Source organism: Callorhinus ursinus, unplaced genomic scaffold, assembly GCF_003265705.2.
Source record: "Callorhinus ursinus isolate GAN/ISIS: 27379988/994484 unplaced genomic scaffold, GSC_fseal_2.0 scaffold4, whole genome shotgun sequence".
Classification (NCBI taxonomy): domain Eukaryota; kingdom Metazoa; phylum Chordata; class Mammalia; order Carnivora; family Otariidae; genus Callorhinus; species Callorhinus ursinus.
Window position 1 is genome coordinate 39,778,603 of NW_027397066.1, and position 23,547 is coordinate 39,802,149.

General features: G+C 42.6%; 1 protein-coding gene across 4 annotated transcripts in view; it reads right to left on the minus strand.

The window, feature by feature from the left end:
• Nucleotides 1–23,547, minus strand: part of TEC (tec protein tyrosine kinase) — a 143,002-nt gene that overhangs the window by 35,757 nt on the left and 83,698 nt on the right. For all 4 annotated transcript variants that reach the window (XM_025886920.2, XM_025886918.2, XM_073891632.1 and 1 more), the window contains one exon: nucleotides 434–538. In XM_025886920.2, coding sequence (XP_025742705.1) covers nucleotides 434–538 — 105 coding nt within the window. Of the gene's footprint in view, nucleotides 1–433; nucleotides 539–23,547 lie in introns of those variants that run through there.

The window sequence follows — 23,547 nt, forward strand, 5'->3', positions numbered from 1 at the left end:
AGGGAGGGAGGAAGGAAGGAAGGAAGGAAGGAAGGAAGGAAGGAAGGAAGGAAGGAAGGAAGGAAGGAGGGAAGGAGGGAAGGAGGGAAGGAGGGAAGGGGAAGGGAGAAGGGGGAAGGAGGGAAGGAGGGAAGGGGGAAGGGGGGAAGGGGGAAGGAAAGGAAAGGAAAAAGAAAGAAAATGATAATTATGTGAAGTCATGGATACACTAATCAGCTCGACTGAGATCATCTCATAATGTACACATTATACCAAAACATCAAGTTGTACATCTTAAATATACACAATTCCTATGTGCCAATTGTACCTCACTAAAGCTGAAAAAAATTATTTTTTACCAACCACCAAAGCAATGGCAGGAAACTGTAATGTTGAATAGTAAGCATGACTAAAAGCCCAGAATTATACTGTGGCAAAAAACACGCCAGCTTACCTGAAATGGATATTTATTTTGGCAGGGAATAACACCCTCATCATTCTTCACTATTTCCACACACTTGATTTTTGAAACATCAATAAATCCCTTTCTGTATTTTTTCTGTTAAAAGAAAAACAAAGGGAGAACCACTGCAATCATAACAAGAAAAAATGTTATTAATAGAAAAATTTGTTAACGAAATCACCGATTCAAAATACTACAATTTTCTTAATAATTACCTAAATCATGTCTCCATTTATTGTCAAAACTGTTCAAAATACTAACGTTGTGAGAATTGTAATAAAATAATATTATTATATAAAAAGTAATTATTTCTGTTTATTTCTAAAGATGAAATTTTCCTATCCTTGCCCCCAAAACACATTTTTGCCCCCAAAACTCCCTTTTATTGTCACCTTCCCCTTTCAGACATATATCTTTTGAATTTCTTCAACATCTTGTTGACAGCACTCGATCCCCACTCCCTCACCCCACCAAAATAGCATCAAAGACCAAACCAAGCAAAACTCCAGGTACTTGACGGAGCACTCAGTTAGCTACACCTCCGACTCTCAGTTTCAGCTCAGGTCATGATCTCAGGATTGTGAGATCAAGCCCCACATAGGGCTCCGTGCTCAGCATGGGGTCTGCTTGAGATTCTTTCCCTCTCCTTCTACCTCTCCCCCCTGCGTATGCGCTCGCTCTCTCTCCCTCCCTCTCTCTAAAATAAATAAATAAAAAATAATAATCACCTTTAAAAAAAAAAAAAAGAACTCCACGTACTTGAACACAGATGCAAACTCTAGCCAGTTACTTTTTTTTCCTGCAACCCAGATAACTCAGGAGGATTTGAGGTGGACTTAAGGTATTCACATAAAACTCCCATTCGGATTCTATTGTTGCATATTCTCCTCTATTTCTCTATTCCCCTCTCTCTGCTCACTGAACTTCTGCCTGCAGCAATTAACTAAGGACACATCAGGACCTCCCTCCACCCGGAAGCATAGTAATCTCATGCCCGAAAATTCATCAAAGGGAAAAACCCAGAAGAAAACAAAGTAGCATGTGCCAACATAAGTTGATAAAATACACCCATTAAAAATGATTACAAACAACGTAGAAATAAAAAAGGTTCACTGAATAATACTAACTGATATATTCCACACAAAAAGCTGTATAAAGACTTAAGTTATCTTTGGAAAGAGGATGGTAGATATTCGTCTGATAAAGAATAGAAGGAAAAGCAGAGAAATGAAGGACACTGTAATATTTGGGGTGACCCCGCTACCTCCTGGCTCTTGTCATTCAAAACTGCTTCACTGAATATTCTAAAATTGTCCTCTGGTCACAACCTTTGAGCCCCCTGTCCTGCTCTGAGGAACCTGCGCTGCATTTTTACTGTCACCGTAAGACTTTCAGACCTGCCCACTTTCCCAGGCCACCAGCTCCCATCTGACAGCTGACTGGACTCTTCTGGAGGTCATTTCACCAGAGTACCCTCTTTCTCTCTCTTCCCATTCTCCCCCAACCTCTTCATGAGTCCCACATGTCTCTTGACAATTGTGTCAGTGACCAGTTCTATCTACACCCTCCCTACTCCTTCACACCCGGTTGCAGAAAGTCAACGATAATCCTAATTTTCTTCTCTATGCTTCCTCAGGCCTTGACTGCGGCTCCTCATCTCCTTTGCCTGTATCTCTCATAGAGGAACCTGGTGGCCTCCGTGGAGAACACCAGTCTCATCAGAACTACAAACCCTTCCCACTCCCTTCAGCCCAGGAGACGCACTCCCTCACTGCTTTATGAAGAAGAGAACAGCCTTCCCACGAGCACACCCTCCAACTTCTTCCCTCTGGAGATCAAAAGCACTCTAAAATTTATCTTTTTTCTTCTCTTTCATCCCGTCTCTTGGAGGAGTTAAGGATACTGCAGCTCAGACAGGTTAAATATATTCATCAAGGACCCCAACTGACCCCAAAGCCCAGTGGACCCTGGGATAACCCAGCTGCAAACAAGCAACAGCATTAATGGAGCTAAGTCCCCAAGGGGGGCAACAAAGATTCTGAGCATGGACTAAGCTTCAGCCAGGGTAGAGAGAAGAACATTCTCCCCAGCCATGCTTCTTGGAGGAACTTCCTTCTACCTACAGACACATTCGGGCCTCTCCCATCCATACCAAGAACCCTTCTTTGGCCCAGCTATTGCCCTGGCTTCCCTCTTCCCTTCCTGAAAGAGACGATGCTTACGTCCTCAGCCTTCATTTCCTTCCCGCCCATTCCTCGTCCTCAGCCACCTGCCATCTACATCCACCTCACCACCGCCTGCTGAGCCGCTATCAAAAACGTCACCAGGGACCAAACCCAACAGTCTTTCCTCAACTGTCATCCACTCACACCTTTATGGGGCATCTGAAAGTGCCACCACTCTCTTCTCCCTGAGTGGTCTTGACTTTGGGTCATCCTGGTTTTTCCTACTCTCCCATCCCTTCAGGGTTCCACAGACAACCCTGTCCTGCGTCGGCAACTGTGTCAAGGAGCACAAGGTCAAGATCAGGGAAGCTCACTTCCTAAGCAGACAGCTCAACTATTGTGCCATTCAATCCTCACAAACTCTGTGAGGTAAACATGACCAGACACATTGTACAGAGGGAAGAAACGAAAATTACTTGCCCAAGACAGACAGTAGTTATGATACTGTATATTAAAAAGATGCTCATGGACACAGAGGAGTTGAAGCTTCAATGCCAATTCTGGAAGAGAAATTCTGGTATGTGAAAGGGAGAGAACTGAACGGCACATGACAGGGAAGGAGTAAACAGCACATACGAAGAAAAACATAATCCAGAATGACCTCAGTTGCCTCATACGTAAAATGGGAATAATAACAGCTATGAGAATTAAATGAGTCGGTATTGCCAAGTGCTGAGAATAGTGTCTGGCCTAGAATATGATATCAGTAAGTGTTGGCTACATAAAATAAATAAGTAGCAAAAAAAAAGACCAGTGTGGCTGAAGCACAGGGTGCGTGAGGCAGGATGGAAAGATGAGCAGGGCCAGCCTGTAAAGAACCTGCTGCACAGTATTAAGTGGTCTGGTCAGACAGGGCCATCCACCCTGCTCTTGAGGCCTGTGACAGTTAATGGGTGGAAGAAATTGCCAGAGCACCATCCTACTATTAACAAGTCACACATGTTCATTGTAGAAACCTTAGTAAATACTAACAGCACAAAGAGAATCAAATGACCCTTAATCTCCCAACCCTGGAGAAAATCACTGTTGACATCATGGCATTTTCCTGACATTGGTCTCAGGGATCATTTATCACCTGCCAGCTCTCTTAGCCCTTGAGCAGTAGGCTATATATGGTCTGTTTCCAAGATACCCATCTCCACCCACCACCTGCCCCTGCTATTAAATGCAGCTGTTAAATGCAGGTCAATCTATACTGGAAAATTTAGGATGGCCTGTATACTGGGTTGACTTATGCCCCCTAAATTCATGTTCTGGGACATACAATCTATTCATGTACTGTACTAATATTGGGGTTTGCAGATAAAGGTTCAAATATAAGCTGCTCATGCATGATTTTATCTAGCCCACCAGCAAACACTGATCAGACACCAAGCACAGCGTTGTGTGCTGTAGCTGCAAAATTACACAAGGGGGTTGAGGGTTTCCCTAAGAGGAGTTCACAATAATATACTGGGTGGAAGGAGAAGAGGGTAATGATTCAGAATCAGGTAATGATGAACCCATGTGAACTCATGGTGTTTATGGAGTGGGGCAATGACTGGACCAGGAGAAGCTGAGGAAGTTTCAGGGAGGAAGTACCACTTTGATTTGGTTTCTAAAGGGTAAGCAGGAGTTTTCCTGTAGAGAAAGTAGAGAAAAATATTCCAGGCACCAGAGACAACAAAGCGCTCATTTAGGCAACAGAAAAAAATTCATGTGGCTCAGAGTGGTTCAGGGGAAGTGTAGGAAATGACACCAAAAAGGTTATTTGGGACCAAATTAGGAAGATGCCTATACGCCAGACTTAGGAGTTTGGAAGGAAGAGTGCTGTACTGGGGTTTGCTTTTGAAATCATTAATTATTAATGGCAGGGGGACGAATGGATAGACAGGGAGGCTATCCAGGAGCCTGCTGCAGTCGTTCAGGTGAGGGATGACAAGGTCATGAACCCAGTCAATGGCAGTAAATCAGGTGAGGAAAGCAGGGATGCCAGAACATTAAAAGAGAGAGTCCACATAACTCTGGCATCAATTAGATGCGGGGATTAAGAGAGAGGAAGGAGTTAGGAAACCTCAGGGATTTTGAGTCTGAGTGACCAGTAGACACCAACACCATGAATCACCATAGGGAACACAGAAGAATCAGGTTTGAGATAATGTTGGGAAATGTTTTTTGAGTTGATTATTGGACAACCCACTGGAAATGTTTGAAGGGAATTGACAATATGAGGCTCGTACTCAGCAATGCTTATCACTTTCTTTATAGTAAAGAGAATTCTGCTTTTCTCAACACATATGTTGTGTATATATAGTAGAATCTTATTCTAGCCACATCTCAGGGAACCCTAGGAGATTAGGCAAGGTCAAGGAAGAGACCTGCCATAGGGAACCCTAACAGTTGCTGAAAGAGCCATGTGCCTGCCCCCTTAACACCTGGTCTTTGCACTCTGGTGAATCAGAGTTAACACTGAGAAGGGACATAGAACATACAGTTTTTTCTCCATTCAGATTATTTATCATTTCTTCAATAGGAAAATTAGTTCATGATAACTGAAGTATGCTATACATTATTGTTACTATTGTGGCCCAAGGAGAAATATCCAAGGTCATTACATGTTTCATGTGAAGTTTCCCTTTTATTTCTACAGCCTTCACCCTGCCCACCAAACTGAAAATCACAATTAAACCAAGATGACACCTTACTCATGTTTGAGTCATCCAAGCTGAAAAATCTACCTGGCACTTAGCAGATGTTCATTAAACAGTGTGCTGAGCCAGTCTGCAAAGAAGTATGTATGACACTCTGTATGTGCGTGTGTGCGTGTGCGTGTGCGTGTGTGTGTGTATAACACAGGATATATATCTCTCCTCTCTTGCATGGCCTCTATATACTCTACCATGCTTGAAAATGAGTTAAGTAATTGCCATTTTACACATTTCTAAACCAGCAGAAATGGGGAAACTAGATCTAGAGATGAACTATAACTTGCTTAAAACTCCATATCAACCGAATGGCAGAACTGGGAGGTAAATGCAAGAGATCCTATCCCCCGGGAAGTCTTTCAAGGTACCCTGTTTTCCTTTAATTTCCAGAATACTCAGTATTTTAAGAATATCAATATCAATCCTAAATTAATGAAATAACATTTTTCTAAACGTATACAAGCACTCATTGGCCCCAGGTAAATGTGGGAAGTCAGCTATTTATCTTCAGGACACCCTGTGTCCTCCTTCTACACCCTACACCCCAGGCCTCTGAGTCCCCATTAGGCACAGTGAAAGACCTACCATAATTTTCCTCCAATATTGCAAATGATCCCTCCCCTTTTCCCCATCACAGCTTTTATTCCTAATGTGGCTATCCCCAGCTGCACACCACAAAAGAAATTTGCTGGATGAAATCACCCTCACATTGCAATAGGATCTCAGGAAGGGGGCAGGAGCGACCCTGTGTCCAGACTCTGCTTTGCTACTTAGAAGTTGTATGGCCTAGGGCAAGTTCTGTCCCCTCCCTCTCAGTTCCCTTGTCTGCAGGATAAGACACTACTATTCACTCTGCTAAGCTTTTAGCAGCAATAAAGATAATGCACACAGGTGCTTAGCACAGTATCTGGCATATGAAATTGCTCCCTAAATGCAGCATTTACTATTAATTAGTTTTCACAGCAACCCTGGGAAGTTGTTATGAAACTGATCATATGAGCAGTTACAAGACCAGCTAAGAGGCTGAGCCACAGATCAAACCCAGAGCTCTCAAAAACACTAAAGCGTTTACCTGACTCCAGGTCTCTCAAGCTGGAATATTTTTGGACTCTTATTATAAAAAATAAAATTATCTTATGTCAAAATCTAACACTTGTAGAGCACTCACTATGAATCAGGCACTATGTGAACCTCTGCACATGGATGACTTAATGAACCTTCACAGCATTGTATGAGAACTCTTGTCATCCCATGTAACAGATGAAGAAATCAAGACTTAAAGGGTATAATTAACCACCAAAAGTCACACAATACACCGGGATTTGAACTTGTCTAATTCCAATCTTGAATTCTTAAGTGTCACACACACTTGAGTAACTTGGTATCACTTAACTAAGGACACACATAAAATAAGTGGAAATTTCTAATGCTTATACCTCTTAATACCTATAAGACAAAAGCTAGTTCACAAATTAAATACAAATAAAATTATACAAAAAATAAGATTTAAATGAATGTTACTTGAATGTGATGGATGGGTGTTTGCTGGAGTTGAATTTCTGTCCCTAAGCCAGTTCTTTTGGAATCTACAAGCTTGCATTACTGTGGGCCATGGGACAATCACTTCCACCCTTTCTCTCAATTTCAACTACAGGGAACCTCTGCTTTTGTACACACGGCACCATGCTAGCATTAGGCCTCCATTTGGCACACTAAATTGTTTAGTGTTCGATCAGCCACTGTTCTTTGTCAATAGGCCACAACAATCAAAACATCTTAAATATAAACCCAAAGATGGGAGATGGACTGCTGACATGGCACATTCAGTGACAAGAAACTACCCAAAAAATATAGACAAAAAGTGTGTGTGTGTGTGTGTGTATACCCATATATGTGACACATAATATCATACATATATATGCACACACAGGTTATATTTCTGGGGGAGTTGTGTAAAATTCCTAGAACCTGCAGTCCTCGGCAGATGGGTAGCACAAAGTTGCCGTTAACATTCATTGCATTCCATCAGGACAGTTCCTTCATTCAGCCATATTCATCAATATGGATTTCTACTTCCCCCTACCACCGGCAAGGCACAGATACCAAAGAACCATGATGGAGATAAACAAGTTCAAAATGTCTAGGTCTTAAGGAGTTTACAACCAGACATTTGCTGAGGTTAAGGAGAAGAACAGTAATTGTTTACAATGAAAGTTCAGATGGGTCAATACTATACAGCTAAAGAGTTCCAGTCAATTCTTAAAAAAAAAAAAGAAAGAAAGAAAGAAAATGACGCAGTCTACTAAAAATCTCCAACAAGCCAAAGGCCTATTTTATTCATGAGGGTAGTTCTTTTCCCTTTCCACTCAGGACACAGTTCAAAGAATGGGCCTAAGTGCAGCAGGACACATTAATCATGAGAAACAAGTAAGTCCTCAAGATGGGTTTGGCAGAGGGTTTTGTGGATATTGAGAACAATTTTGATGTAGACCTCTCTGGCATCAGGAGAAGTAGAATACATAAAATTCAAAGGCATTTCCAACTTGATGGTGGTATGATGAAAAGCCCCTCTTCACCAAGGGCTGAATTCTAGTGAAAAAGGAAAGTAAGAACAAAAACTTGGCATCCTAACCTTTCTTCCTCCCTTTTCAACAAGTTATAATAATTGACATAGGTGCTTTACATTTTGTAGAGTGCTTTTACACTACAAAAAAATAACCCCCAAAACAACAACAAAACCCCAGCACTTTTACATAAAGAAGCCAGCAGTTACAGAAACATGGTTCAATTATGGTTTTTAACATAATATCCAGCATAAAAACAGGATATTGAAAAACTGCTATAAATTATAAGGAATCTGAAGGCAGAAAATTCCATTTCTGAACTCACAGAATAATCTTCATGTAAGATAATGCTAATATAGACAAGCATAAGGTTTCTGGAGATACTTTTTTCACTGTATTTAAAAAGTTTTTTCTTGAGCAGCCATTCCCTTTTAGGACCTTTCTATACTTCTGGCAACCCTTCCCCAAATCCCCCTTGTGGCCCAAAAACACTTCTAAAAACTATTACCAGATATGTTTATCACAGTTGAAAGCAAAACTTACTAACATGTGTTTTGAAATAAGTCTAAAAGGGATTTACCTAGTTTAATTTTTAAAATTAGTAAAAATTAGGGTGCCTGGGTGGCTCAGTTGGTTAAGCAACTGCCTTCGGCTCAGGTCATGATCCTGGGGTCCTGGGATGGAGTCCCACATCAGGCTTCCCTTGCTCTGCGGGGAGCCTGCTTCTCTCTCTGCCTCTGCCTGCCACTCCCCCTGCTTGTGCTCTCTCTGTCAAATAAAGAAATAAAATCTTAAAAAAATAAATAAAATTAGTAAAAATTAGAATGAGTTAGGTAGAAATAAATGTATATGGATCCTTCATAGATTTCATGTAACAGACTTCCAAATTCAAGGAATTCCAGAACTTAATAAATTCAATCCAAAGATTTCAAATCCCTTGGAGCAGAGACGATGCCAGTGAGCTCAGATTGCCACGTTTTCTTCTTCCTGGATGTCCATCTCTGCTGCATTTTTTCATCGTCATGCATTTAGGTGAGGGCACAGGAATGAACTTTAGCCAAGGGAGTGCAGGTGGAAGTGATATAAGACCACTTCCTGTCCTCTAAAACCTTGCATACCATCTCCCATGGTCCATCTCCTCCTTTGTGATCCAGCTGGATGAGAAAGTCCAGTGGAAGATTCAGAACACCACAAGACAATGGCGTGCTAAGGGTATAAAATTTCCTTTTGGGGAGGCACCTGGGTGGCTCAGGTGGTTAAGCATCTGACTCTTGATTTCAGCTCAGGTCATGATCTCGGGGTCCTGGGCTCGAGTCCTGCATCTGGCTCCACGCTCAGCCAGGGGCCTGCTTGAGATTCTCTCTCTCCCTCTCCCTCTGCCCCTCAGCCCAAGCATGCTTACGCTCTCTCTCTTTCTCAAATAATAAATAAATAAATCTTAAAAAAAAAAAAAAGATTTCTTTTTGGGTTGATGAATATGTTCTAAAATTGACTGCAGTGATAGTTGCACGACTCTGTGAGCCTACTAAAAATCACTGAATTACAGAATTTAAGTAGGTGAATTATATCTCAATAAAGCTCTTCTTAAATAAAAACAAAAAGACAACAGAGCCACTATATGGAAGGTGCTTAGATTCCTGAATCAAAAGTGGAGGGTAGTTGTATGTAATGTAAGGAAGAAATAAACTCTCTATTGTGTTAAGGCATTGGGTTTTGGGAAATTGCATGTTACAGCAGTTAGCTACCTTTTAAAATACCTTCTAGAATAAGAAGATCCCACATCTCAGCTACTTAATACTTCAGATTCCTTATCCATAAAGGAAACATGTTGAACTAAATCAGTGTTTCCAAAGGATGCTACGGTGGCATCCGAGGTGGCTTTAGGTGGAACTAGGACAAACGTGTGTTTTTATTGTATTTAGTTTCATGATTACCTTTTATTAATGGTTTTCCATTTACTGAGGGATACAGTTTCCTTTCAAAATTAAATGTATTTATGGAAAAAAAGACATGAGATTATTTACAGGAAACATTAAGTATAAAACAATACAATACAGATGGCACATACATATGCCAAAATCATGTAAGTAGTATGCACAATGGTTGAAGTTTGGACAACACTGAGTTAAATTATCTCTTCATTTCCAGTGCTAACATTCCTTGATTTCTGTCATTTTGTACTTATTACTGTAATCCTCCAACACCGGGCCTGCCTGGTATACCTCCCGCTCCATGAGTTAAGAGTACACTGGGGATTGGGGCACCTGGTGGCTCAGTCGGTTAAGCATCTGCCTTCGGCTCGAGTCCTGATCCCAGGAGCCTGGAATCAAGCCCCACGTCGGGCTTCCTGCTCAGAGGGGACGTCTGCCTCTCCCTCTCCATCTACCTCTCCCCCTGCTCATGCTCTCTCTCTCTCAAATAAATAATTTTTTTTTTAAGAGTACACTGGGGTTACTGACTTGTTATGACAAGATCAATCCACAGGTATACATTCAGCTAAAACCCCATGAATGTCACACATAGTAATTCTCAGCTACCTGAGGCACCAGGGTGGCTCAGTCGGTTAAGCATCTGACTGTTGGTTTTGGCTCAGGTCATGATCTCAAGGTGGTGAAACAGAGCCCCACATCAGGCTCCACACTCAGCATGGAGTCTGCTTAGGATTCTTTCCCTCTGTCCCTCCACCCACTCGCACTCCCATGCGCTCTCTCTCTCTCTCTCAAATAAATAAATCTCAGGTCCCTCTTTCCTTAAAAATACACATTCCTGCACAATTCCTGAATGCCTACTTGTTCCTACCCCACCTAGTTTCAATATTCCTTACTAATAAGATACAGAAAATGCAGAAATAGAGAATGGGTTTTTATAGCAACATTTGAATTCTGGGGCAGACCTCTCACTTGGACACATTTACTGCTAAGACTGGTGTATAGGTATACATTTTTCTGGGCAGTAAGAATTTATATGAAACTCGGTGTTGAGATTTGGGCTCTGAATCTGATGGCTTAGGTATGAAATGATGAGACTTTGGGCGCCTGGGTGGCTCAGTTGGTTAATCGACTGCCTTCAGCTCAGGTCATGATCCTGGAGTCCCGGGATCGAGTCCCGCATCAGGCTCCCTGCTCGGCGGGGAGTCTGCTTCTCCCTCTGACCCTCCCCCCTCTCATGTGCTCTTTCTCTCTCACTGTCTCTCAAATAAATAAATAAAATCTTTAAAAAAAAAAAAAAAAAGAAATGATGAGACTTTCTGGGTGAATAATTGAGTAATAAACACAATAATAGGTTATTTGAATAATAAACATATTTGAATAATAGACACACTAATAGGTTAACTCTTAGACAGCATTATGTGCCAGGTACTATCTCATGAATTTACATAAATGAACTCATTTATGCCTTCTAATAACCATTATACCACTCCATCTCTCCAAAAATGTCAAGAGCACAACGCTGGAAAATCAGGAACTGGGTCACAAAGGCAGAAGGGGCTCTCACATGGCAGATCTGTCAGAGAGGACAGCCCATGGCCAGTACCTAGTATATGACATGCCATATGTACGCTGAGCTAGATATCAATGAGATTCAGGGTGCTTTCCACCACTACATACTTTAATATTTAGGTGTGCAAGCACAATATCATGGAAATACTTCATTTCTCTTGACTATTTTCCTCTAAGTTGAGTATATATGCTGATACCTGGAGCCTTCTTTCATACAGTCTGAAATAACAGGTAAGTGTTTATCAGACTATAACCATGAATTTTCCAGTTTTTAAAACATAACTTAATTGTACTAATTGCCATACCTAAACACTAACCCACCATGGAGCCTCCTTTTAAAAAAATAGAAGCCCTTGGGGCACCTGGGTGGCTCAGTCGTTAAGCGTCTGCCTTCAGCTCAGGTCGATCCCAGGGTCCTGGGATCGAGCCCCGCATCGGGCTGCCTGCTCAGCGGGAAGCCTGCCTTCTCCCTCTCACACTCCCCCTGTTTGTGTTCTCTCTTTCACTGTGTCTCTCTGTGTCAAATAAATAAATAAAATCTTTAAAAAATAATAATAAAAAATAATAAAAAAAATAGAAGCCCAGAGTCACCTTATACTAGATTCTGATTATTTTATTACCTCAGATTAACAAAGCTCTTTTACTCTCATAATGTTCTTCCCAGGTTCATGCGAAATCTTACTGGGGAATGAATTTCTCTGTAACTCCAGGATTTCCAGCTAGAGAGATGTCTGAAACCTCTTTAGCAAGAACTAAGAAATATGGGATACGGGATACACTTCCCACCTGCAGAGACCTTATAATCTAGGTAGTAAATAAGACAGACAGACAGACAGACAGACAGACACACACACACACACACACACACACACACACACACACACACACACACACCATTTGGATGCCTTACCAGGACCAATGAGGGTTCTCAGCCAATACTTATTTTAAATGTCGGGCAAGAAATAGAAGAGTCGTCACAAAGAAAGCATTATCTTGGGTCTGTTGGATCTGCAGGGTGCCAGACAGCCACAGACTCCAGAGACAATGTGGTGGTTCCACTGCTAGAGAAAAGGGGACTTGATATTTCTGTCTATCTGAGAACTCTGCCTAATAGAAGATGATCAGAAACAGATTGGCCAATGAAAGTGATGAGAAGAGTATAAAAAGTGGCTTTAAATATAAAGTCAGAAGTTATGGGGCACCTGGGTGGCTCAGTCGGTTAAGGGACCGACTCTTACTTTCGGCTCAGGTCATGACCTCAGGGTCGTGAGATGGGAGTTCTACGTGGGGCTCCATGCTCAGCGGGGAGTCTGTTTCTCTCCCTCTGCCCGTCCCCACCCTCCGCTTGCACACACCCCCCCCTCTAAAAAATAAATAAATAAATCTTTAAAAAATAATAAAATTAAAGTCAGAAGTTCTTAGGGAAGAAACTCGTCAAGTTGATCAACTTCCAGGGAAATTTATGTGAATAATGTGTGCAGCAAGTGAGAACCCTGCTAGAATCTCTTTATTAACTTACTGACCGCGCCACAATGTGTTGAGCACTGTCTTAATGTTTTGACACAGCACAGCCAAGGCATCATAATGGTTGAGAGCACAGCTTCCGGGTCAGGCAGACCTGTGTTTAAATGCAGGCTCCGTGTCCCCATGCAAATTAACCAACCTCTTCTAGTCTCCATTTCCTCATCTGTAAAATGGAGATATTAAAATAACTCAACCTGGATTATCATGAGGATTAATTGTGGTAACTCATAAAGTGCTCAGCACAGTATCTGGCCTATTGTAATCACGAATATAAGTTTAGTTTAGAATATCTTTTGCCTTTAAAAATAAGATTTCTAAAATTTTCCAGCATTGAAACTTTTTTCCCCACATATAGTATAATTTCGTTACAGAATTCAGTAATAAAGAAGGATTTAATTTTGAATATTTTACTGGCTTTTACATTATTTCTTTAGGAAACATACCAGTATTGGGCGCCTGGGTGGCTCAGTTGGTTAAGCACCTGCCTTCGGCTCAGGTCATGATCCCAGGGTCTTGGGATCGAGTCCCACATCGGGCTCCCTGCTCAGCGGGAAGCTTGCCTGTCCCTCTCCCTCTGCTGCTCCCCTGCTTGTGCTCACTTTTACTCTCTCTCTCAAATAAATAAATAAAATCTTTTTAAAAATAAATTAAAAGAAAAACCAACAAATACAACCAAAGAGAAAAATAGGTATAAAGATTTAGCAAAACAACTTCACTTTATAATGGGCCAGAAGAAGGCAATCAATCAGCTCTCATTTAAATGAAGGCTCTACCTTAGCATTTATTCCAATTTAGAAACAACTCATCCATCCACCCCATTCATCCAGCATTAAATGAATTTCTGGGAGAGAAGTAAGATTAATTTTATACCTTCCCCCAAAGTTGGTGCCCAGTCCTACCCTCTTCCTTCTTCCTTTCTCATTACTCCCTTCCTTGAGGCAGGCATGATGGAGGCCACCAAGTGAGAGCTCAGAGGGAACAGACATACTGCCTCCCCAGCACCCCCGACAGGGCCGGCACTGAGCAGGTGCTCGCTGAGTCTGTTCAGTAAGTCGGCGAACGAATGAGGATCTGCGTGGACAGGAAGGGCTTCAGCTAAGCAGAGAGCAGGGCTTCCTTGGGTTTAATTTCACATTTTTCAGTCAGAACCACCACCTGACTATACTGTTTCAGAAAAGAATTTGGCTGCTTTTATCTTTGCCACTGCTCTCTCAGAAACATGCCATTCTTGTGGGTGCAGGCATGCCCAGATCACCGGGATCGGAGATGTCCTGCTTCCTCGGCCCCCCTGTTCCACTCCACTCAAGGGTACGGCTGCACCAGTGGACATCCAATGAGCAGAGTAAAGGTCACGTTACAACTGTCAGAGACACTCATAACTACTGGCAACGGATCCCTCCTTAACCACAGACGGCAATCATTGGATATGTCACTGCAAATCGGCCTGCTGTCTGGGTTTTTTAAGCAGCAAAAGAGAAGGAAGGCTCTATAACCTAGGTTTCGTTCTTGCATCTCTGTGGTTAACACTGACTAGTGGCAGGGCGCTTTAGTACTAGGGATTCCAAGTGCCGTGTGTGTGTGTTTGTGTGTGGCTCTCCAGTGGACATATCACGTGTGCAGGCTTCTTTTAGTGACACTTCATCGATCTTTATGAAAGGGGAAATACCTAGAATCACACAAACCTGATCTCTTATTAAGAGAAACTCAGGAGAGAGAAGCTTTGTGAGTTTCAGATGGGTGAGAGTTGCAGACAGCTAACAGAAAGTGTAATTTCCAGGATAGGTGGTGGGTGGCCATGGCAACTGGTAAACACAAAGGGCACACTCTGTGGCTTTCTGCATGTGGTCAGGACCTGTAACTGCAGCACGAGGGGCACAATCCCCCCTCCTGCCCCTAGCATCCCCATCACATCACAGCCCAATGGCCTGATGAAGTGATGACCGGTGAAATGACAGCTCTGGGAGTGGGAAGCCCTGCGGCAACTGCCCCCCCACCCCCGGCCCCAGCCTCGCACCAGGAGGCCAGCCTGTGCCTGAGAGGCAGGACTGCATTTCTGAACAGGTTAAAAGTTGGGAGGCTCAGAGCCCCTCGAGAACTTCACCTCCTCACTGCCCAATGCTGACCAGTTCCTCCACTGAGAAAAGCCCCTCTCTCTGCCAATCTGACATGACTGGAGGGCAGTGGTGCAAGCATACCAGTATGAACTGGAAATATGAATTATTTAAAACTGACCCGAGCTTTGCTAGGGTCTTGCAAAAGAACATTAACTCGGTCTTTAAATAAACTTCTACAGGACCCCCCTACATTTCTCTAGTTCTCTCTAGCATTCAGAGGATCACACTGCAGGCTGTTTTCTAAATACCTCCAAAATATGAAGCTGCAGGGGCACCTGGGTCGCTCAGTCGTTAAGCGTCTGCCTTCGGCTCAGGTCATGATCCCGGGGTCCTGGGATCAAGCCCCGCATCCGGCTCCCTGCTCTGCGGGAAGCCTGCTTCTCCCTCTCCCACTCCCCCTGCTTGTGTTCCCTCTCTCACTGTCTCTCTCTCTCTGTCAATTAAATAAATAAAATCTTAAAAAAAAAAACATGAAGCTGCATATAATGGTAGCCTTCCCCAAGGGCCAGCCCCCTTCTCTTTTTCCCCCCAATGAAGACCATCAGCCACCACTGGGAACGATGCCTTCCTTTTGCTTCTACCCAAGCCTAGGGGTGGGGATGGGAGTGGGAAGATGGGGAGGGAGGAGGGGGGGGAGCACCACCAGAACAATGGCAAGAAAGAGAAAATGTGAGGCTTAGCGCAACATCTCTTATAGTAAGAGAAAAGGAATTGTCCATAACTGTCCCCTCAGAAAGATTCTCGAAGAAAAACACAGAATGGCCTCATTACATGTTCCATGGGTTTCTGTGGGCCTGATGGGTACTCACCATTCCTTTACTGTGGTTTCTATCGGAATAGTCACTTCGTGTTGCAAATAATTTACAGAAAACTTTTGTAATACAACCTCTCAACTGGGAACCTTCTATAGATAAAATAACTTTTCAAACAATGTCTTCCACTGACTGGGTGCTTGATGATGTCAAGGAAGCTCTGTTGATATGTTCTGGGTGAGAGCATTAAGGTTCTATGTAAGATGGGTACTCCCTGTCTTCTGGAGATGGGTACTGAAGCATCTGCAGAAGAAACGACACGCAACTTCTGTGAAGTAATAGGAGCGGGCAGGATTTGCTACATGATGATGGAGGTGGGGTGAAGTGTGAGTCAGGGTCAGGTGGCTGGGTGCTGGGTACATGGGGGTCACTGTGCTACTCTATCTACTCTTGAATACACTTCAAACTTCCTGTAGTAAAAGGCAAAAAAAAAAAATACTCTCTCCATCACATTTTTTAAAAGCCTTTTTTTTTTTTTTAAAGTGGGTTCCACGTAGGGCTTAAACTCACGACTCTGAGATCAAGACCAGAGCTGAAATCAAGAGTCAGATGCTTAACCGACTAAGCCACCCAGGCGCACCTACATTTTTAAAAAATACTGATCAAAATTGTAGGATCTACTTACAAAAAATGTTTTGTGAGAACGTAAGAAGTGTCCGTTATAAATTGGTAAAAAGTAGAGATTATCTCATTATTTAATTGCTACTAATAAAGCTTTGGCTACACTTGTGGTAGTGTAAACACTGGATTCAGAAGACAAAACAATCCCAGATGTTCACACAACTGCTCTTAGAGATCACATTTCCACAGCTTCTTGCATCCATCAATCTCAAAGTGCCCAGTAATTAATTACAGAACTGCTGACCCTTCCGAAGTAATGAGTTGTGTAGCATCTGCATTTTACAACTGAGTAAATGGGGCGCTGAGGTCAAACAACTGACCAAGAACAAATGAAGATACACAAGTCCAGGCTGCCCTGCCATGCTCTTCATTGGCCTTCCCTGCTGGGGGCCATCAAACTCTCATCCCCTCCTAGTTTGCTATCGCTAATGCAATTAACTCTCAAATACTCTGACCTAAATTAATCCATGTTGCAAAATACATTCTAAGAGATGCTCCTCAACGCCAAATAAAAGATCCCCATGGCCCAAATAGCCAATCTACTCTCTACGAGCCCACCAGCACCTGCAACGGGGACAATATCTGTTGGGTTTTCTCTTCCTCATTCCCTCACCTCCCTTCTGGAAGAGCAGAAGGACATCACAGCGCCTAGCCAGCAACCAGCCTTGGAAGGCTTTCGAGGAACGCGTAGGAGTTACCATAGTAACTCCGTCGAGTATATCTGAAACCTCTATATTACCATGCACAGGCTTTTAAGTGGATTCAGAAAGAGAGGCAGCTTTTTGCATCAATTCACCAAGATAATATATCAAACCATAAGAAACTGTAAGTCCAAAAGGATCAAATATGGTAATTTCTGATCATTCAGCTTAATACATTTTGTATATTTAGTACGTTTTGGTCCTGTTCACATACCTCACACTCTGAAATACAAACCATTTGTACTGCTCCTTCTACTTAATCATAACCGCAGTTACGATTTGTGGGGCTCTTGGTAGATACCCGATGCCCATAACAGACGAACGATGCATGAGAATGGGAGCAGTGCCCACCTGGTGTGATCACCACCAGCACCCGGCACGGTCAGAACCCAGTCAATAATTAGTATTGATGACCCAGGAAAATGTTGGAATTTTTAAGTTAGCCAAATTTTAAATATCAGACAGTTCATCCGGAAAAATAACAGCTCTTTTAAATCATACACTATTTTGGTCACCAACTTGATAGCTCTTTCCCTGTTGCGTGTTTCACAGCTATCAGGACTGTGAACTTCGCAATTTGTAAACTTTTTATTCCTGGTTATGAAGGGAAGCAGGTCACAATGAATAGTTTATGTCCCCAAATCAAAGAGTCTTATATGGCCCATAGACAAGATCATAAACAAAGTCAAGAACTAACCGAAGTGGACCCACATCTTCTATTGTCTACCTTACACCCCCTTAGCCTTTCACTCTTCTGGACATTTATGTAGCATCTGCTCTCGCCCTCAGGAATTTCCAAGTGACTGGGAAGAAATGATTGCTCATAAGGCAATATGGAAAGTTCTTCATTGAACAAAATGCAGTGGGACATAAATGAAGAAGAGGTTAATTCTTCCAGAAAAAGAGTCAGATAAGTTTGCACCAAAGAGGTGCCTCTTTGAACAGAGCCTTATTACATGAATAAGAGTTTTCCCAGCAAAGAAAGGAGAGAAGATTTTACAAAAGAGAGCATCACAAGCAAAGGCCTGTAGTTGCAAAAGAGCATGGGAGGTTTCAGGACTGCAAGCATGTCAGTGTGTGGTGTGTTCTGATGCGCTCAGGGTCAAGCGGAAGAGGCAGGAGAGAGGAAATTGAGAAGCCGAGTCAGGATCATATTATGAATGGCTCTGTATGGAGTACTAAGGAGTTGCATTATTAATCTTCCAGGCAACGAGGAACTGTGGCCTCAAGGGATTATATTTTAACATGCAAGGGTCCCTGCTGCTAAAGACAGAAAGCTGAGTCTGGCTCTGTTACTAAGTGTGCAAAAAGATGAACCACTTTATTTGGTTTACATATCCTGTATCTCCTTAGGCTAGGAACCAGCAGGATTGTAACACAGCTCTTATTGCTTAAGAGCAAAGACTCTGCAACCAGACTGTCTGAGTCTGACTCTGCCACTTACTTGCTGTGTCTCCTTGAACAAGTTACTTAACTGCTTTGTGCTTCCGTTTCTTTAGCGATAGAATGGGAATGAATGACAGCAAATAACTTCATACATTGGTTGTAAGAATTTAAAAAGTCACATCATGTTAAGCTCTTGGAACAAAACCGACAAATGGTAAGTGCTCAATAAATTTAGCTATTAATATTTTTTTCAAAACCATATTAACCCTTAGAGAAAATAAAAGCAAAAGCCACTAGAGTTCTGTTTCAAGAAAGTCCCTCATACCCACCTTCTAGACTCCAAGAACAATCTGAGAATGATGTCAGATTTGACTTATAAAATAAAATGACATGAATGAGAATCTTCCTTGGGCCTTGACAAATATCAGCACCCTAAAATTACAGGACACAATGGAACTGACCAGTATCTATCAATAGAAAAAAAGATTAACCTTTACTTCATTGGCTTTACAATTCTGTTTTTAAGAAGGACGGTTGCTGCTTCATGTGACTGTACATTTTTACCCTCTGAAGCTGTTATTTTAGCTCTGTCTTACAGTATGAAACCAAAACTGAATCAGCAAGCGACTATATTAGCACTTCCTCTTTACGTTAGAAACAGTTAAATCTCTGGAAACTCACAGCCTTAAGACACAACAGCAGAGAGCACATCTGGTCAAAATTTGGTCAGTTTCTCTTCCTAAGAGAGGATAATAGTAATATTACAAAAACATACTTTTACCAGTTTGTTAGGCTTTCTTAAAGACTAATTCATGGTCTGGTGAACCTAAAGATTAATATAGTCTGATCCTTACATAAATACACATGTAACTAGCCAGAAAGTCTCACAAAATTACCCAGAAGCAGTGCCATGTAAGGGGTCAGAGCTTGAGAATCAGACAGCTGGGCTGGGTTGCTCTACCATGTACTGACTGCTCTGTAACCTTGAGCAAGGTGTTCAACCTCTTAGCCCTTCAGTTTCCTTAGCTATAAAATGGGAACAATAACTGTATCTTCCTTACAAACTTAAGAGGATTGCAGTTAATGATTACGAAGCACATAAGACCTTGCATGACACATGGTAAGCACTATGGAAGATTTTGTAAATTAAAAAAGAAAAAAGGCTTACAAAAGGCTCCAAAGCCCTTCTCCTCCTAAGACCGAAAAGCAGTCTTTATTTTCACTATGCAAAGGGATGTGCATTCAGGATGACCAGGAAGTGACAGAATGTTTTCCATTGTCTCTGCTTTTAAAGTAGAAATATTTTCCTTCTTCAGGTGTTTTTTAACCAATCAGACAGAAAAATTTGTAATATTCCCATCTGCCAGATACCCACATACAAATGGCCTTGCAGGATAGGTATTTTCTCTTTCCAGAGAAAGAGAATGAGACTCAGAGAGTTTTATCAGTTGCCTTATGTCAGAGCTGGTAAATGACAGATCAGGATTCAGAGCAGATCTGTCTGGCTTCAAAACCCACTGCACATCCCCTCAGGAAGTTGCCTCCTTGTAGAGTAAACAGCACTAAATAGACTAGGTCTGATGATTTCAGATTTACTTCTCTAACCCCATCGTCTTACTTGCGCCTGATTCTGAGTATCTGACTACCTAACGGATACCTCTCCTTATGTCTTTAATATCTTTAGCATGATTCAAAATAAATCCATCATATACATCCTTGAACCTGAATCCCATTCAGTCATTCAACAACCATTTATGACTTGCCACAGGTTGCTAAGCAATGCCTTCACCTGCCTTGTGAAGTTTACAGATCAGAGAAAGAAAGACTGAAAAAAAATCATTGTACCAATAACTTGTTAGAGATAAGTGGTACAAAGTAAAAGTGAAAGATGATATTATACAGGGAAAGTGAATCTAAACTGGAAGACCAGAGAGACTGTACTGAGGAAGTGACATTTAAGCTGAAACCTGAAGATGTCCAGCCAGTCGAGGGAGGGGAACATGGATTCTAGACAGAGGACACAGCAAAAGTACATGCTGCAGAGATGGAAAGGAGCTGGATGCCTTCAAGGAACAGAGAGACTGCTGAGCTGGAAGGCTGGACCGAGGAATGGAAGGAATTGCAGATTCACGAAGACAGGAGGGCAGGCTGCTGGACCACAGGCCATACTGAGGACTTTTAAGATTTGAATTGGGGAAATGAGAAGCTCCTGAAGGGCTTTAAGCGGGAGAAGGAAATGATCACATTTGTGCTTTTAAAGATCACTAGGGCTGTCGTGTACAACAGACTGGAGCGGGCACACATGAAAAGAGGAGCCTCTTCGGATGTGGCAGAGATCCCCAGGTGTCTGCCCCCGGTATCCACTTCTCAACAGTAAAGGAACCCTGCCGTTTAGTTGGGTACATTGATACTGAGGCTAAAAGACTTTCTCAGCTCCCTTTGCAGCCAGGTATGGGCATGCAGCTACACTGTAGTCAATGAGACCTAGGCAGAAGTCCTGTGCGGGGCATCAGGGAAAGCCGGTAAAGGGACCTAACTCAGATGGGAGAAGTCATTTCTTGTTTTCTGTCTTTCTTCCTTCTTCCAGCGTGCAATGCAGTCAAGATGGCTGGACCTCCAGCAGTCATCTTGAGCCAAAATAAAATATATAAGCAAAGATGATAGAAGGGAAACACAGGATCCAAGATCCCTAGGTTGGATCCACCATATGCATTCAGGATAGCGTGCTTCCAGTCTTCCCACCCACCCATTGCCCCAACCAAGAGTGAAACAGAAAAAAAAAATCTTTTTTGTTTAAGCTACTATTATTGAGGGGTCCTATGTGATACATAGCCTAGGTCAAACCTAACTGCTACAGAGGCTACTGTATTCACCCAAGAAAAGGCAGTGGCAGCTTGGATCACGGTGGTAAAGAGATGGGAAGAAGGGCAAAACAGATATATTTAGAAGGCAGAATTGGCCAAACCTGTCAAGAGTCCAGACATGAGGGAGAAGGGTAAGTTTAGACCAACTTCCAGGTTTCCGGCATAAGCACCGGGGTAGACTGTGGTACAATCACTGAGCTAGCGACAGTTGGGGACATCTTGGATTTCTTTTCAGACATGCTGAGTTTGAGATACCTGAGAAAACTCTTAAGACCACAGAAGAGACATCAGGCTGGGAAACAGAGACTGGAGAAGTCATCAGCACGGAGCTCCTAACCAAAGCCACTGGAATGGAGGACACCTCCTAAAGCAAGTGCAGAAGGAGAAAAAACTCCGTGGAACAGAACCCCGAGGGAGCAGCCAGAAAGGAAGTTCACATCAAGAAATAAAAGCCAGTTCTTCATTGCATGAACAAGAAGAGCTCGGGGCTTCCACAAGGGCAAGGGGCCACTTCCATGGGTGATGTAAGAACCAGTCAGCAGGATCTAAGAGACACAGGCAGGCTGGAAGAAGGAAAAGGAAAGAGATAGGAACAGGGAAAGAAGAAAGCTCCCAGTCTGGCCTGGCAAGAGGGGGCTCTGGGACTCGAGACTTGGAGGGGGCTACATTCCAGGGGAAGGAGAGAAGTAGTCTCCTTACCTCCCCAGAAAACCAAGAGCCAGTCAGTGGTTGGATAGCTCACACAGTGAGAGTCACAGGTGCAAGCCCAAGCTGCCCGATTCCAGCACACCGGGGCTGGTTTTTAGGTGAAGAGGCTTTCATCCACCACTCTGGAACTTCTTTCAAACAATTATTTTAAATTTTCCGTTGTTAATTAAAGTTTTAAAGGAGTGTAGGATAGAGGGTAAGGAATTCAATTTACTCAGATCGACATAAGCAGTCAAAAAGAGAGAAAAGATTTTTACAGACACCAATGGTTTAACAGTAACAGCAACATTACTAATTTTTCTTCAAGGCTCACTCTACGGCAGATTTTGCTTTAAATTCCTTTAGTGCATGTTTTAGATGCATGTCTCAACTGAGTCTTCCCCTATGAGGTAGTAACCACTATTGTCCCCATTTCACAGATGAAGAAACTGAGGTACAAATATTTAAGTTTCCCATTAGTCTCGTGTCATATAAACTAGTGAATGACAGAGCCTAGGATTTGGACACTGGCCGTCTAACATCAGAACCAGTGCTTCTTGTTTTATTCAGAAAATTTGCCTTTCTTAACTCTAAAAAAGAACATTTCCAGCCATTACATTAAAGTAGCTAGTGGAGGGGCGCCTGGGTGGCTCAGTTGTTAAGCGTCTGCCTTCGGCTCAGGTCATGATCCCAGGGTCCTGGGATCGAGCCCCACATCGGGCTCCCTGCTCGGCAGGAAGCCTGCCTCTCCCTCTCCCACTCCCCCTGCTTGTGTTCCCTCTCTCTCTGTCAGATAAATAAATAAAAATCTTAAAAAAAAAAAGTAGCTAGTGGAAAAATAATTATGCAAAACCATAGGCAGGAAAATAATTTCTACTTCACTTGAAAACTGAGGGAACTGGTCAAAGAGAAGGTAAGTTGCTTTTCTTTTCTTTGGTCTGTTTGGTAACCCAGAAAAAAAGGAACCCAGGTTTTAGTCAGCTCATGGTATCCTGGTCTATTCTTCCCCAGACCTGTTCCTCTGCGGCAAGGCCCCCTTGAACGTGCTTGTGACAACGGGATACTCTGCAGACAATTCGGTCAGCCCCCCACCCGTGAGAACAGAGCAAGGTGTGACCCCAACACGGACCCAGACACGGAGGAGGTCAGGTGTAGGAAACTGTTCCACTTTTAGTCAAAGTTTACTGATGTAAAAGTGAGTCTGAAGCAGCATGTCTGGGGCACTGGAACAAAAGAAATAATATTTCCACTGGAGACACAAATTGCAAACCTCGGTGTTTCAAATGAAGGCCTTTCCGGAGAGAAACGTCACTGAGAATTCAGTCTGGTTATGAAGCTACAGTGAGATGTCTGGGCTAAGCAGTCATAATTAAGCATGATTTGGGTCAACGCAGGGAACCTTTCAAGTACAGAGGCTTTCCAG